The 11,925-nt window shown below is 39.0% G+C and overlaps 1 protein-coding gene across 1 annotated transcript in view; it reads right to left on the reverse strand.

The window, feature by feature from the left end:
* Nucleotides 1-1,977, reverse strand: part of LOC100344901 (coiled-coil domain-containing protein 106) — a 73,634-nt gene extending 71,657 nt beyond the window's left edge. Inside the window, 1 exon segment of the mRNA XM_089309064.1 lies at nt 1,922-1,977. Within this exon segment, the coding sequence (XP_089165190.1) occupies nt 1,922-1,977 (56 nt within the window).
* Between the last annotated feature and the right edge of the window lie 9,948 nt (nt 1,978-11,925).

Genomic DNA, 11,925 nt, shown 5'->3' on the forward strand with positions numbered 1-11,925 from the left:
GTTCTATCCTAGAGAAAGTTCCACGCACTGGTGAGAAGAATGTGTATTCTGCACTGTAGGATGAAAAGTTCTGTAGATATCTGTTAGGTCCATTTGGTCTATAGTGCTGGTTGACTGTTGTTTCCTTGCTGATTTTCTCTCTGGTTGATCTGTCCTTTGCTGAAAGTCCTTCATTAGTATTGTGTGGGAGTCTATGTTTCCCTTTAGATCCATTGACGTTTCTTTTAAGTAGCCAGGTGCCCTGTAATTAGGTGTGTATACATATATTATAGTCACATCTTCTTGTTGAATAGATCCCTACATCATTGCACAATGCCCTTATTTGTCTCTTTCAACAATTTTTTTGTATTAAAGTCTATTTTGGCTGATATTAGGATGGCTACACCAGCTCTTTTTTGGTTTCTTTAGCATGGGGTATCTTTTGGATATCTTTTTCTATCCTTTCATTTTCAGTCTATGTGTTTTTTTGTTGGTGAGATGTGTGTTTTGTAGGTAGAAAATAGATTTTTTTTTCCATTCAGCCAGTCTGTATCTTAACTGGAGAGTTGAGGTCATTTACATTCAAGGTGACTATTGATAAGTAATGACTTGGCCCTGCTGTTTTCCATAGATATTCCTATTGTTTACTTTGGATTTCGTTTATACCTTTACTGAGAGGTTTTCTGCTTCCACATTTTTTCATAGTGATGACCGTGTTTCTGTGTTCCTATGTGTAGCATATCCTTAAGCATCTTTTGTAGGGCTGGACAAGTGGTGGCAAATTCTTTCAATTTCTCTTTGTTATGGAAGGTCTTTATTTCACCTTCATTCATAAATGAGAGCATTGCAGGGTACAGTGTTTCTACTTTTGAGACTTGGAATATATCTTGCCATTATCTCCTAACCTGTAGGGTTTCTGATAAGAAGACAGCTGTGAGTCTAATTGGAGATCCTCTGAAAGTAATCTGGTGTTTCTCTAGTGCACATTTTAGAATCTTTTCTTTATGTTTTACTGTGGACAGTTTGACCACAATGTGTCATGGTGAAGATCTTTTTCTGGTCATATCTATTAGGAGTTCTATGTGCTTCTTGTACTTGAACATCCCTTTCTTTCTCCAAATTAGGGAAGTTTTCTGTAATTATTTCACTAAAAAGGCCTTTTAATACATTTCTACGCCTTCAGGAAATCCTAAGACCTGTATATTGGGTCATTTCATAGTACCTCATTGATCTCCAATGCTGTTTTTTAGCTTTCTAATATTTTCTTCTTCTTCTTTTTTGTTCTGACTGTAAAATTTACAGAGATTTGTCTTCTACTTCAGGTGTTTTTTTTCTGCCTCACCAATTTTGTTGTTAAGGTTTTCCACCACATTTCCTATTTGTTCTATTGAATTCTTCATTTCCAAAATTTAATTTTGGTTTTTCTTTAAAATCTCAATTTCATGGGAAAAATTTCATTCATGTCATGTACATATTTCTTTAGTTCATGGATTTGCTTCCTGATTACCTCTAAGTAATCATTTGATACATTTTTTGAATTCCATTTCTGGCATTTCTTCGTCTCTTCATTTTCACATTCTAGTATTGAAGTGTTATTGTGTTCTTTTGGGGGCATCATGTTGTCTTCCTTATTCTTGGTTCTTGAATTGCTGCATTTATTTTTAGGCATTTGTGAAGATACTCGTTGGTTTATTCTCCCCCCGCCTCCGTGATGGCTTTTATCTTTGGGCTTTTCCTCTGTGGCTTAGTGGAGTGTCTGCTCCAGTGAATACCCTGAGGTGTGTGCAGGGTGTGGCCAGGGAGCTCTGTTCAGTGCTCCAGTGTGAGGGGGGTATTTAAGGTGACTCTTTTTTTTGTTGTTCAGATAGTTAGCCTGTAAATATCCTTTTTTTGTATCAGAGGGAAGGTTTATTTACCTCTGTTGGTATAGTCTCATGCTCACCTCTTCTCCTCCAAGATCAATGCCTGAGCATTAACTCCGGTGGGTACAATATTCATCTGTGCTGACACAAGAACCGCATGAAGGATCTGTGCAGTCCTCAGTGTCAGCACAGATCATGCAGCAATGACCCTCAACAGGGAATCAGGGAGCCCCAAGCATGTGGAGCCACCCACAGTGACTGCCCAAAGACCTAGCCACACCCTGTGCCCTCACAAACAGCCACAGTGTTTTTATAGTCCCAGCACACAAGGCTCCCACAGTCATGAGCATCCAGCCCCCTGTAGTTCTCCTTGCCAGACTCAGTTGTCTCCTCTTGGGTGGTTGCTGAGCACGCAACAGGAGCTGGCACAGCTTTTGCATATGTTCAAAATGGCTCCTGCCCTCTCTTGGCTAGTTACAGGACAAATTCAAAGAAAGTTTAGGGTCTCCTACACTGAATCTCACTATTAATTTAACTCTGCCAGGCCAAACCTAAATTTGAGTCCTCATGGGTGTTATACCCCAGTGGGGGTCAGATCTGCAAGGAAGCTGTTTCTCCTACTTCCTTGCCTGTCTAGATCAATTCAATCTGAATGTTTGTGATATTATTTTGAGATTTCTTTTTCTCACAATCTGTCACTATTACCTAAGTGTATCTCATCATTGGGTGTATAAATAATCACCTGGTGATCTTATGTAGAATAATATGCTCCATCCCAACCAGAATCACATCAGACTTCCTATGTAACTCAAATATACAACCACAGTTGAAAACAGATACATCCAGTTATGAGATTGTCTAGAAGGAGAGCTCTCAGAATCCCCATTAATTAAGCACTGCCAACTTAATTCATGATCAGGGGTAGGCACCTGTATGCCTGGTATTATTGATTCCTGTTTAATAGATGTTAATAATCTTTAGCAAATATGAAACTCAGGTACATTAAGCAGTTTGTCTTTACACATCTTTTGAGTTGAGAATCCAGGATGCTGTCTCAGTTCTTGGAATATGGAAGTTCAATAAATATTTGTTGACTGAAGGAATATGTGAATCAATTGATATAGCCTCTAATTCCCATATTTCTTGCATTTCCACATGTAACCTTTCCAGTCCCTGTTTTTGTAATGCCTAAAATGGGTTCTCTCATTAATGATTAATGAATAAGTTAATCAGTCCATTAATAGATTGACTAATAGACTAATAGATTTTAAAATACATGTGTGATACTTTTCCCTGTTCCAACCTTCAACTTTAGGGAAAATAACTTTAGAAAAAACATTTTTTTTCTTTACATGGCATGATTTTCTGGGAGGTGACCTTAATGGTATTTTGTCATTGTCCCTGATGTCTTATATTATTGGATTTCCAGATTGTTCAAATTAGAAATATGACTTTCTTCCTGCTCTCTGCTTTTCATTAATCTCAGCCTTCTGAAACCTTTGGTGACCTTGCACTTGCTGCTGCTACCACCCTCTCATGCCTTCTTTGCTACTAATTTGGTCTGAAATACTTTATCAATTGGAAACATGTTGTAAGAGCACAGAACCATTACAGCTAATTTTAGCAGAAGAAGGTTTAATACAGAGAATTGCCTACTAAAAATTTTGTGAAATGAGATTCCACAGCCATCTGTGATGCAGAAACAGGGACCAGCCAGCTCTCTGCTTTAAGAACCAATAAAGCTAGACAAAATGTATGAAACAGCTGCTTGAAGACATTGTGCAGTAGGCAGGTGTGTTATAGTACTACATTCCATGAGAGAAAGGAAATAAATTAGATGAGACCATACAATTGCTTCAGTTTTTACCTGGAGGTACAATCTCAAGCAGTGAGGAAGGTCTCATTGAGTTGAGGAGATAGGAATTAGAGGTCATGGAGAGGTGACTGGAAGTCATGGAGTGAGTTCTGGAAAAGATGTAGGAAAGAATCCTAGATGTTGTAGCATAGCAGGTAAAGATGCTGCATGCAATGCTGGCATCCCATATGGTCTCCAGTTTGTGTCCCAGCTGCTCCACCTGCAATCCAGCTCCCTGCTAACAGCTTAAAAAAAACAATGGAGGATGGCCCAATTGTTTGGGCCCCTGCCACCTCTGTGGGAGACTTGGATGGAGTTCCTGGCTCCTGGTTTTGGCCAGTTACAACTATCTGGGGAGTGAACCAGCAGATGGAAGCTCACTCTCTCTTTCTCTCCCTCTCTCTCTATAACTCTGACTTTCCAATAAATAAATAAATCTTAAAAAAAAAGAGGGGCCGCATTGTGGGTTAAGCTGCTCCCTGCAACACAGGTATTCCATATAGGCACCAATTTGAGTCCCGGTTGTTCCACTTCCAGTCCAGCTCCCTGTTAATGGCCTGGGAAAGCAGCAGAAGATGTTCCAAGTCCTGGGGCACCTGCCCCTACGTGGGAGATCTGGAAGAAGCTCCTGGCCTGAGCTCTGTCCATTGTAGCCATTGGGGGAGTGAACCAGTGGATGGAAATCTCTCTCTCTCTCTCTCGCTCTCTCTCTTTCCCTCTCTCCCTCTCCCTCTCTCTCCTTGTAACTCTGCATTTCAAATAAATGAAACACATCTAAAAAAAGAAAAGAGCCCCAAATATCTGCTTAGAATTTCCTTGAGTCTTCACTGAATTCTAAGCTACATATGCTTAGGATAAAACTCTACCACATTTGGCCAAGAATTATTGGGGAGGTACAAAACAAACAACCTCCAGAGTTCACACAGAGACATTCAGTGTCTCAGCAGACACAATGAGAATTCAGTAACCAACCAGGAACACAATATATCCCAGAAATGTGACAACTTGGGTATCAGGGAACTTTCTCTCTCTAGAGTAAAGCTTTCTCTACAGCCATCCTAACAAAGCTTAAGAATAAACCTGAGGGGGCAGCATTGAGGCAAAATGGGTTAAGCTGATGCCTGTAACACTGGCATCCCAAAAGGGCACTTGTTTGAGTCCTGGCTGCTCCACCACTTCCTAGGAAATCAGTGGAAGTTGGCCCACGTGCATGAGTCTCTGCCACCTATGTACGTGGGAGACCTGGATGAAGTTCTAGCCTCCCTGCTGGGGCCATTTAGGAAGTGACTCTGCTAATGGAAGATACTGTTCTCTCTCTCTTTCTCCCTCTTTCTGTAACTTTGCTTTCAAATAAAATAAACCTTTTTTTAAGGATAAACCTGAAAAGTGATTGAGCTAATCTACAAATAGCCTAAATACCTGCCATAACAATTCCCAACATTCTTCATATTTAGAAAACAAAATCCAGACACTCAACAGAATATTATATGCAATAGCTATTGCCTCATAAAGGAAAATATGATTAACGCCACCAGAATACTTAACACAAAGCCTGAAGAAAAACCAGTCAATACAAAGAGACCTAGATACAACCAAGATGGCAAAAATAGCATAAATGAAATAAAAGAACCAACAATAAATATGCTCCAACATTTAGAGGAAAATGAGCATGATTGGGGGTGGGGGGAAATGGAAAAAAGAACCAAGTCAAATTTTTATAGACCAAAGAAATTAATATTCATACTAGAATTTGAAGTGGAGGCCAAGCATAAGAAAAAGTCAGTGAACTTGAAGACATTGCAATAGAAACATCTTAAAGTGAAGGTCAGAAAATAAAATAATATGAACAAATTATCAGTGATTTGTGGGACAATATAAAGCACTGCAGTTATACTTGGAGTCTCTAAAGAGTGGAGAACAAAAAATACTTGGGCAAAATTGATGGAATTTTTAAATTCAATATTGCAGAAGTTCCATAAACCCCAAGGAGCAAAAACACAAAATCACGCAAGTGGTAAGTGGAAAAATATTAAAAGCAGCTGGAGGAAAAAAGTACACAAAAAGGAACAAAGAAATAACCTGACATTGTCATAAAAATATGAAGAAAAACACAATGGAATATCTTGAGAGAAAATTTTTCTGAAAGAAGATTTTTCTGTTGAAAGAAAAATCTGTTAACTTAGAAATCTATACTCATGAAAAACATTCATAAAATAAAAACTTTTCCAGGCAAACAAAAAATGATAAAATTTGAAGATAACAAATATTGACTACAAAAATGTTAAATGAAATCATTCTGGCATTGGAAAAATAATCCCAGATGGATACTTTAAATTGGATAATGAGATGAAGAACACTACAATGGTAAGTGTGTGGGTAAGTAAAAAATATACTTATTCTCACTTCAATTTTTTAAAAGATAATTGACTGTTAAATGCAAAATAAAAGAATAACATGTAAACAACTAAGACAAAAAAACATGGAGCAGTGGAAACACACTGTGTAGAGCATTTACATTCCTGTGAAGTGCTATATGAAGGTAGATGGTCGTAAGTTAAAGTACATATTGGGTTTTTTTTTTTTTTTGACAGGTAGAGTGGACAGTGATAGAGAGAGAGAGAGAGAGAGAGAGAGAGAGAAAGGTCTTCCTTTGCCGTTGGTTCACCTCCCAGTGGCCGCTGTGGCCAGCGCACCACGCTGATCCGAAGCCAGGAGCCAGGTGCTTCTCTTGGTCTCCCACGCAGGTGCAGGGGCCCAAGCACTTGGGCCATCCTCCACTGCACTCCCGGGCCACAGCAGAGAGCTGGACTGGAAGTGGGGCAACCGGGACAGAATCTGGCACCCCGACCGGGACTAGAACCCAGTGTGCTGGCGCCGCAGGTGGAGCATTAGCCTAGTGAGCCACGGCACCGGCCTAAAGTACATATTGTAAAACTCAGGGCAAACAGCGAAAATCAGGAAAGAAAGGGAGAAAGGAGTGCAGGGGTGGGGAGCAGAAAACATAATCAGTAGTAGAGGGAAAAATAGAATGCTAAGAGCAATCAGCCACACAATTCTAGCAATGAAAACAAAGAAGAGAGAACAATCAGAGAATTAGCAAGAAGACATATTTGAGTACACGTATACTAGTAGCTGCATTAAACACAAATCAACTATACACTCCAACTGAAACACTGAAGTTGTCAGAGTAGACAAAAAGACAAGACCCAGTTATATGTGGTATAAAGGGGCTTCAAAAAATTCGTGGAAAAATGAAAGGTTGTTTCTTTTTTTATTTTTTTTTAACTTTTATTTAATGAATATAAATCTCCAAAGTGCAGAATATGGATTACAATGGCTTCTCCCCCATAACGTCCCTCCCACCCGCAACCCTCCCCATTATCCACTCCCTCTCCCCTTCCATTCACATCAAGATTCATTTTTGATTCTCTTTATATACAGAAGATCAGTTGAGCGTACATTAAGTAAAGATTTCAACAGTTTGCTCCCACACAGAAACATAAAGTGAAAAATACTGTTTGAGTACTAGTTATAGCATTAAATCTCAATGTACAGCACACTAAGGACAAAGATCCTACATGAGGAGTAAGTGCACAGTGACTCCTGTTGTTGACTTAACAAATTGACACTCTTGTTTATGGCATCAGTAATCACCCTAGGCTCTTGTCATGAGTTGCCAAGGCTATGGAAGCCCCCTGAGTTCACTGACTCTGATCATATTTAGACAAGGCCATGGTCAAAGTGGAAGTTCTCTCCTCCCTTCAGAGAAAGGTACCTCCTTCTTTGATGACCCATTCTTTTCACAGGGATCTCACTCGTGGAGATCTTTCATTTAGGTTTTTTTTTTCCCAGAGTGTCTTGGCTTTCCATGCCTGAAATACTCTCATGGGCATTTCAGCCAGATCCGCATGCCTTAAGGGCTGATTATGAGACCAGAGTGCTGTTAGGACATTTGCCATTCTATGGGTCTGCTGTGTATCTCACTTCCCATGTTGGATCATTCTCTCCCTTTTTGATTCTATCAGCTAGTATTTGCAGACACTATTCTTGTTTATGTGATCCCTTTGGTTCTTAGTCCTATCATTATGATCAATTGTGAACAGAAATTGATCACTGGGACTAGTGAGATGGCATTGGTACATGCCACCTCGATGGGATTGAATTGGAATCCCCTGGTATGTTTCTAACTCTACTGTTTGAGGTAAGTCAGCTTGAGCATGTCCCGAATTGCACATCTCTTCCCTCTCTTATTCCCACTCTTATATTTAACAGGGATCACTTTTCAGTTAAGTTTCAGCACTTAAGAAGAATTGTGTATTGATTACAGTATTCAACCAAAAGTATTAAGTAGAACAAACAAAAAAAAATACTAAGAGGGATAACATATTAAGCTGCTCATCAACAGTCAGGGTGAGGGCTGATCAAGTCACCGTTTCTCATAGTGTTCATTTCACTTTAACAGGTTTCCTTTTTGGTGCTCAGTTAGTTGTCACCTATCAAGGAGGACAAGTGGTATTTGTCCCTTTGGGATTGGCTTATGTCACTCAACATAATGTTTTCCAAATTCCTAACAGGGATCACTTTTCAGTTAAAATTTAAACACCTAAGAATAATTGTGTTAATTACAGAGTTCAACCAATGGTACTAGAACAAAAAAAATACTAAAATGGATAAAGTATTACCTTGTACATCAACTGTCAGGACAAGAGCTGATCAAGTCACTGTTTCTCATAGTGTCCATTTCACTTCAACAAGTTTCCCCTTTGGTGCTCAGTTAGTTGTCGCCAATCAGGGAGAATATATTATATTTGTCCCTTTGGGACTGGCTTAATTCACTCAGCATGATGTTTTCCAAATTCCTCCATCTTGTTGCAAATGACTGGGTTTCGTTGTTTTTGACTGCTGTATAGTATTCTATAGAGTACATGTCCTATAATTTCTTTATCCAGTCTACTGTTGATGGGCATTTGGGTTGGTTCCAGGTCTTAGCTATTGTGAATTGAGCTGCAATAAACATTAATGTGCAGACTGCTTTTTTGTTTGCCAATTTAATTTCCTTTGGGTAAATTCCAAGGAGTGGGATGGCTGGGTCGAACGGTAGGGTTATCTTCAGGTTTCTGAGGAATCTCCAGATTGACTTCCATAGTGGCTTAACCAGTTTGCATTCCCACCAACAGTGGGTTAGTGTCCCTTTTTCCCCACATCCTCTCCAGCATCTGTTGTTGGTAGATTTCTGAATGTGAGCCATTCTAACTGGGGTGAGGTGGAACCTCATTGTGGTTTTGATTTGCATTTCCCTGATTGCTAGTGATCTTGAACATTTTTTCATGTGCCTGTTGGCCATTTGGATTTCCTCTTTTGAAAAATGTCTATTGAGGTCCTTGGCCCATCTCTTAAGTGGGTTTTTTTTTTTTGATCTTGTGGAGTTTCTTGATTTCTTTGTAGATTCTGGTGATCAACCCTTCATCAGTTGCATAGTTTGCAAATATATTTTCCCATTCTGTCGGTTGTCTCTTCAATTTCCTGACTGTTTCTTTTGCAGTACAGAAACTTCTCAATTTGGTGCAATCCCAAATGTTAATTTTGGCTTTGACTGCCTGTGCTTCTGGGGTCTTTTCCAAGAAGACATTGCCTGTACCTATATCTTGCAGGGTTTTTCCAATGCTCTCTAATAATTTGATGGTGTCAGGTCGTAGATTTAAGTCTTTAATCCATGTTGAGTGGATTTTTGTGTAAGGTGAAAGGTAGGGGTCTTGCTTCATGGTTCTGCACGTGGAAATCCAATTTTCCCAGCACCATTTATTGAATAGACTGTCCTTACTCCAGGGATTGGTTTTGGATCCTTGATCAAATATGAGTTGGCTGTAGATGTTTGGATTGATTTCTGGTGTTTCAATTCTGTTCCATTGGTCTATCCATCTGTTTCTGTACCAGTACCATGCTGTTTTGATTACAACTGCCCTGTAGTATGTCCTGAAATCTGGTATTGTGATGCCTCCGGCTTTGTTTTTGTTGTACAAGATTGCTTTAGCTATTCGAGGTCTCTTGTGCCTCCATATAAATTTCAGCACCAATTTTTCCAGATCTGAGAAGAAGGTCTTCGGTATCTTGATTGGTATTTCATTGAATTTGTAAATTGCTTTTGGGAGAATGGACATTTTTATGATATTGATTCTTCCAATCCATGAGCATGGAAGATTTTTGCATTTCTTGGTATCCTCTTCTATTTCTTTCTTTAAGGTTTTGTAATTTTCATCGTAGAGATCTTTAACGTCCTTGGTTAAGTTTATTCCAAGGTATTTGATTGTTTTTGTAGCCATTGTGAATGGGATTGATCTTAGAAGTTCTTCCTCAGCCATGGCGTTGTCTGTGTATACAAAGGCTGTTGATTTTTGTGCATTGATTTTATACCCTGCTACTTTGCCAAAATCTTCTATGAGTTCCAATAGTCTCTTAGTAGAGTTCTTTGGGTCCCCTAAATAAAGAATCATGTCATCTGCAAAGAGGGATAGTTTGAGTTCTTCCTTCCCAATTTGTATCCCTTTAATTTCTTTTTCTTGCCTAATAGCTCTGGCTAGAACCTCCAGAACTATATTGAATAGCAGTGGTGAGAGTGGGCATCCCTGTCTGGTACCAGATCTCAGTGGAAATGCTTCCAACTTTTCCCCATTCAATAGGATGTTGGCTGTGGGTTTTTCATAGATTGTTTTGATTGTATTGAGGAATGTTCCTTCCAAACCCAGTTTGCTTAGAGTTTTCATCATGAACGGGTGTTGTATTTTATCAAATGCTTTCTCGGCGTCTATTGAGATAATCATATGGTTTTTCTTCTGCAGTCTGTTAATGTGGTGTATCACATTGATTGTTTTGTGCACATTAAACCATCCCTGCATACCAGGGATAAATCCCACTTGGTCTGGGTGGATGATCTTTCTGATGTGTTGTTGCATTCTATTGGCCAGAATTTTATTGAGGATTTTTGCATCTATGTTCATCAGGGATATTGGTCTGTAATTCTCTTTCAGTGCTGCAACTTTTTCTGGCTTAGGAATTCAGGTGATGCTGGCTTCATAGAAAGAATTTGGGAGGATTCCCTCTTTTTCGATTGTTCTGAATAGTTTGAGAAGTATTGGAGTCAGTTCTTCTTTAAATGTCTGGTAGAATTCAGCAGTGAATCCATCTGGTCCTGGGCTTTTCTTTGTTGGGAGGGCCTTTATTACCATTTCAATTTCTGTCTCAGTTATGGGTCTGTTTAGGTTTTCGATGTCTTCCTGGTTCAATTTAGGTAGGTTGCATGTGTCCAGGAATCTATCCATTTCTGATAGGTTTCCCTGTTTGCTGGCATACAAGTCCTTGTAGTAATTTCTGATGATTCTTTTTATTACTGTGGTGTCTGTTGTTACGTTTCCTTTTTCATCTCTGATTTTATTGATTTGGGTCTTTTCTCTTCTTTTTTTGGTTAGTTGGGCCAATGGGGTGTCAATTTTGTTTATTTTTTCAAAAAACCAGCTCCTCGTTTGGCTGATTTTTTGTAATGTTTTTTTTTATTCAATCCTGTTGATTTCTTCTCTGATTTTAATTATTTCTCTTCTCCTACTAGATTTGGGTCTGGTTTGCTGTAGGTTTTCTAGATCCTTGAGGTGCATTGAAAGCTCATCTATTTGGTGCCTTTCCAATTTCTTGATGAAGGCACCTGTTGATATAAACTTTCCTCTTAATACTGCTTTTGCTGCGTCCCATAAGTTGGTATGTTGTGCTGTTATCCTCATTTATTCCAGAAAATTTTTGATTTCTCTTTTAATTTCTTCTATGACCCATTGTTCATTCAGGAGCATGTTGTTCAATCTCCATGTGTTTGCATATGCTCTAGGGATTCCTGAGTTGCTAATTTCCAACTTAATTCCTTTATGGTCTGAGAAGCTGCATGGTATGATTCTAATTCTTTTGAATTTGCTAAGACTTGCTTTATAGCCTAGTATATGGTCAATCCTAGAGAAGGTTCCATGTACTGCTGAGAAGAATGTAAAATCTTTAGCTGTAGGATTGAAAGTTCTTTATATATCTGTTAGATCCATTTGGGCTATAGTGTCGTTTAAATCTACTGTATCCTTGTTGATCTTCTGTCCTATTGATCTGTCTATTTCTGAGAGTGGAGTATTGAAGTCCCCCAGTACTATTGTATTGGGGTCTAAGTCACCCTTTAAGTCCATTAACAAATCTTTTAGATAA

This window comes from Oryctolagus cuniculus, chromosome 11 (assembly GCF_051225735.1).
Source record: "Oryctolagus cuniculus isolate XC-2025 breed Fujian yellow rabbit chromosome 11, ASM5122573v1, whole genome shotgun sequence".
In the NCBI taxonomy this organism is placed as follows: Eukaryota; Metazoa; Chordata; class Mammalia; order Lagomorpha; family Leporidae; genus Oryctolagus; species Oryctolagus cuniculus.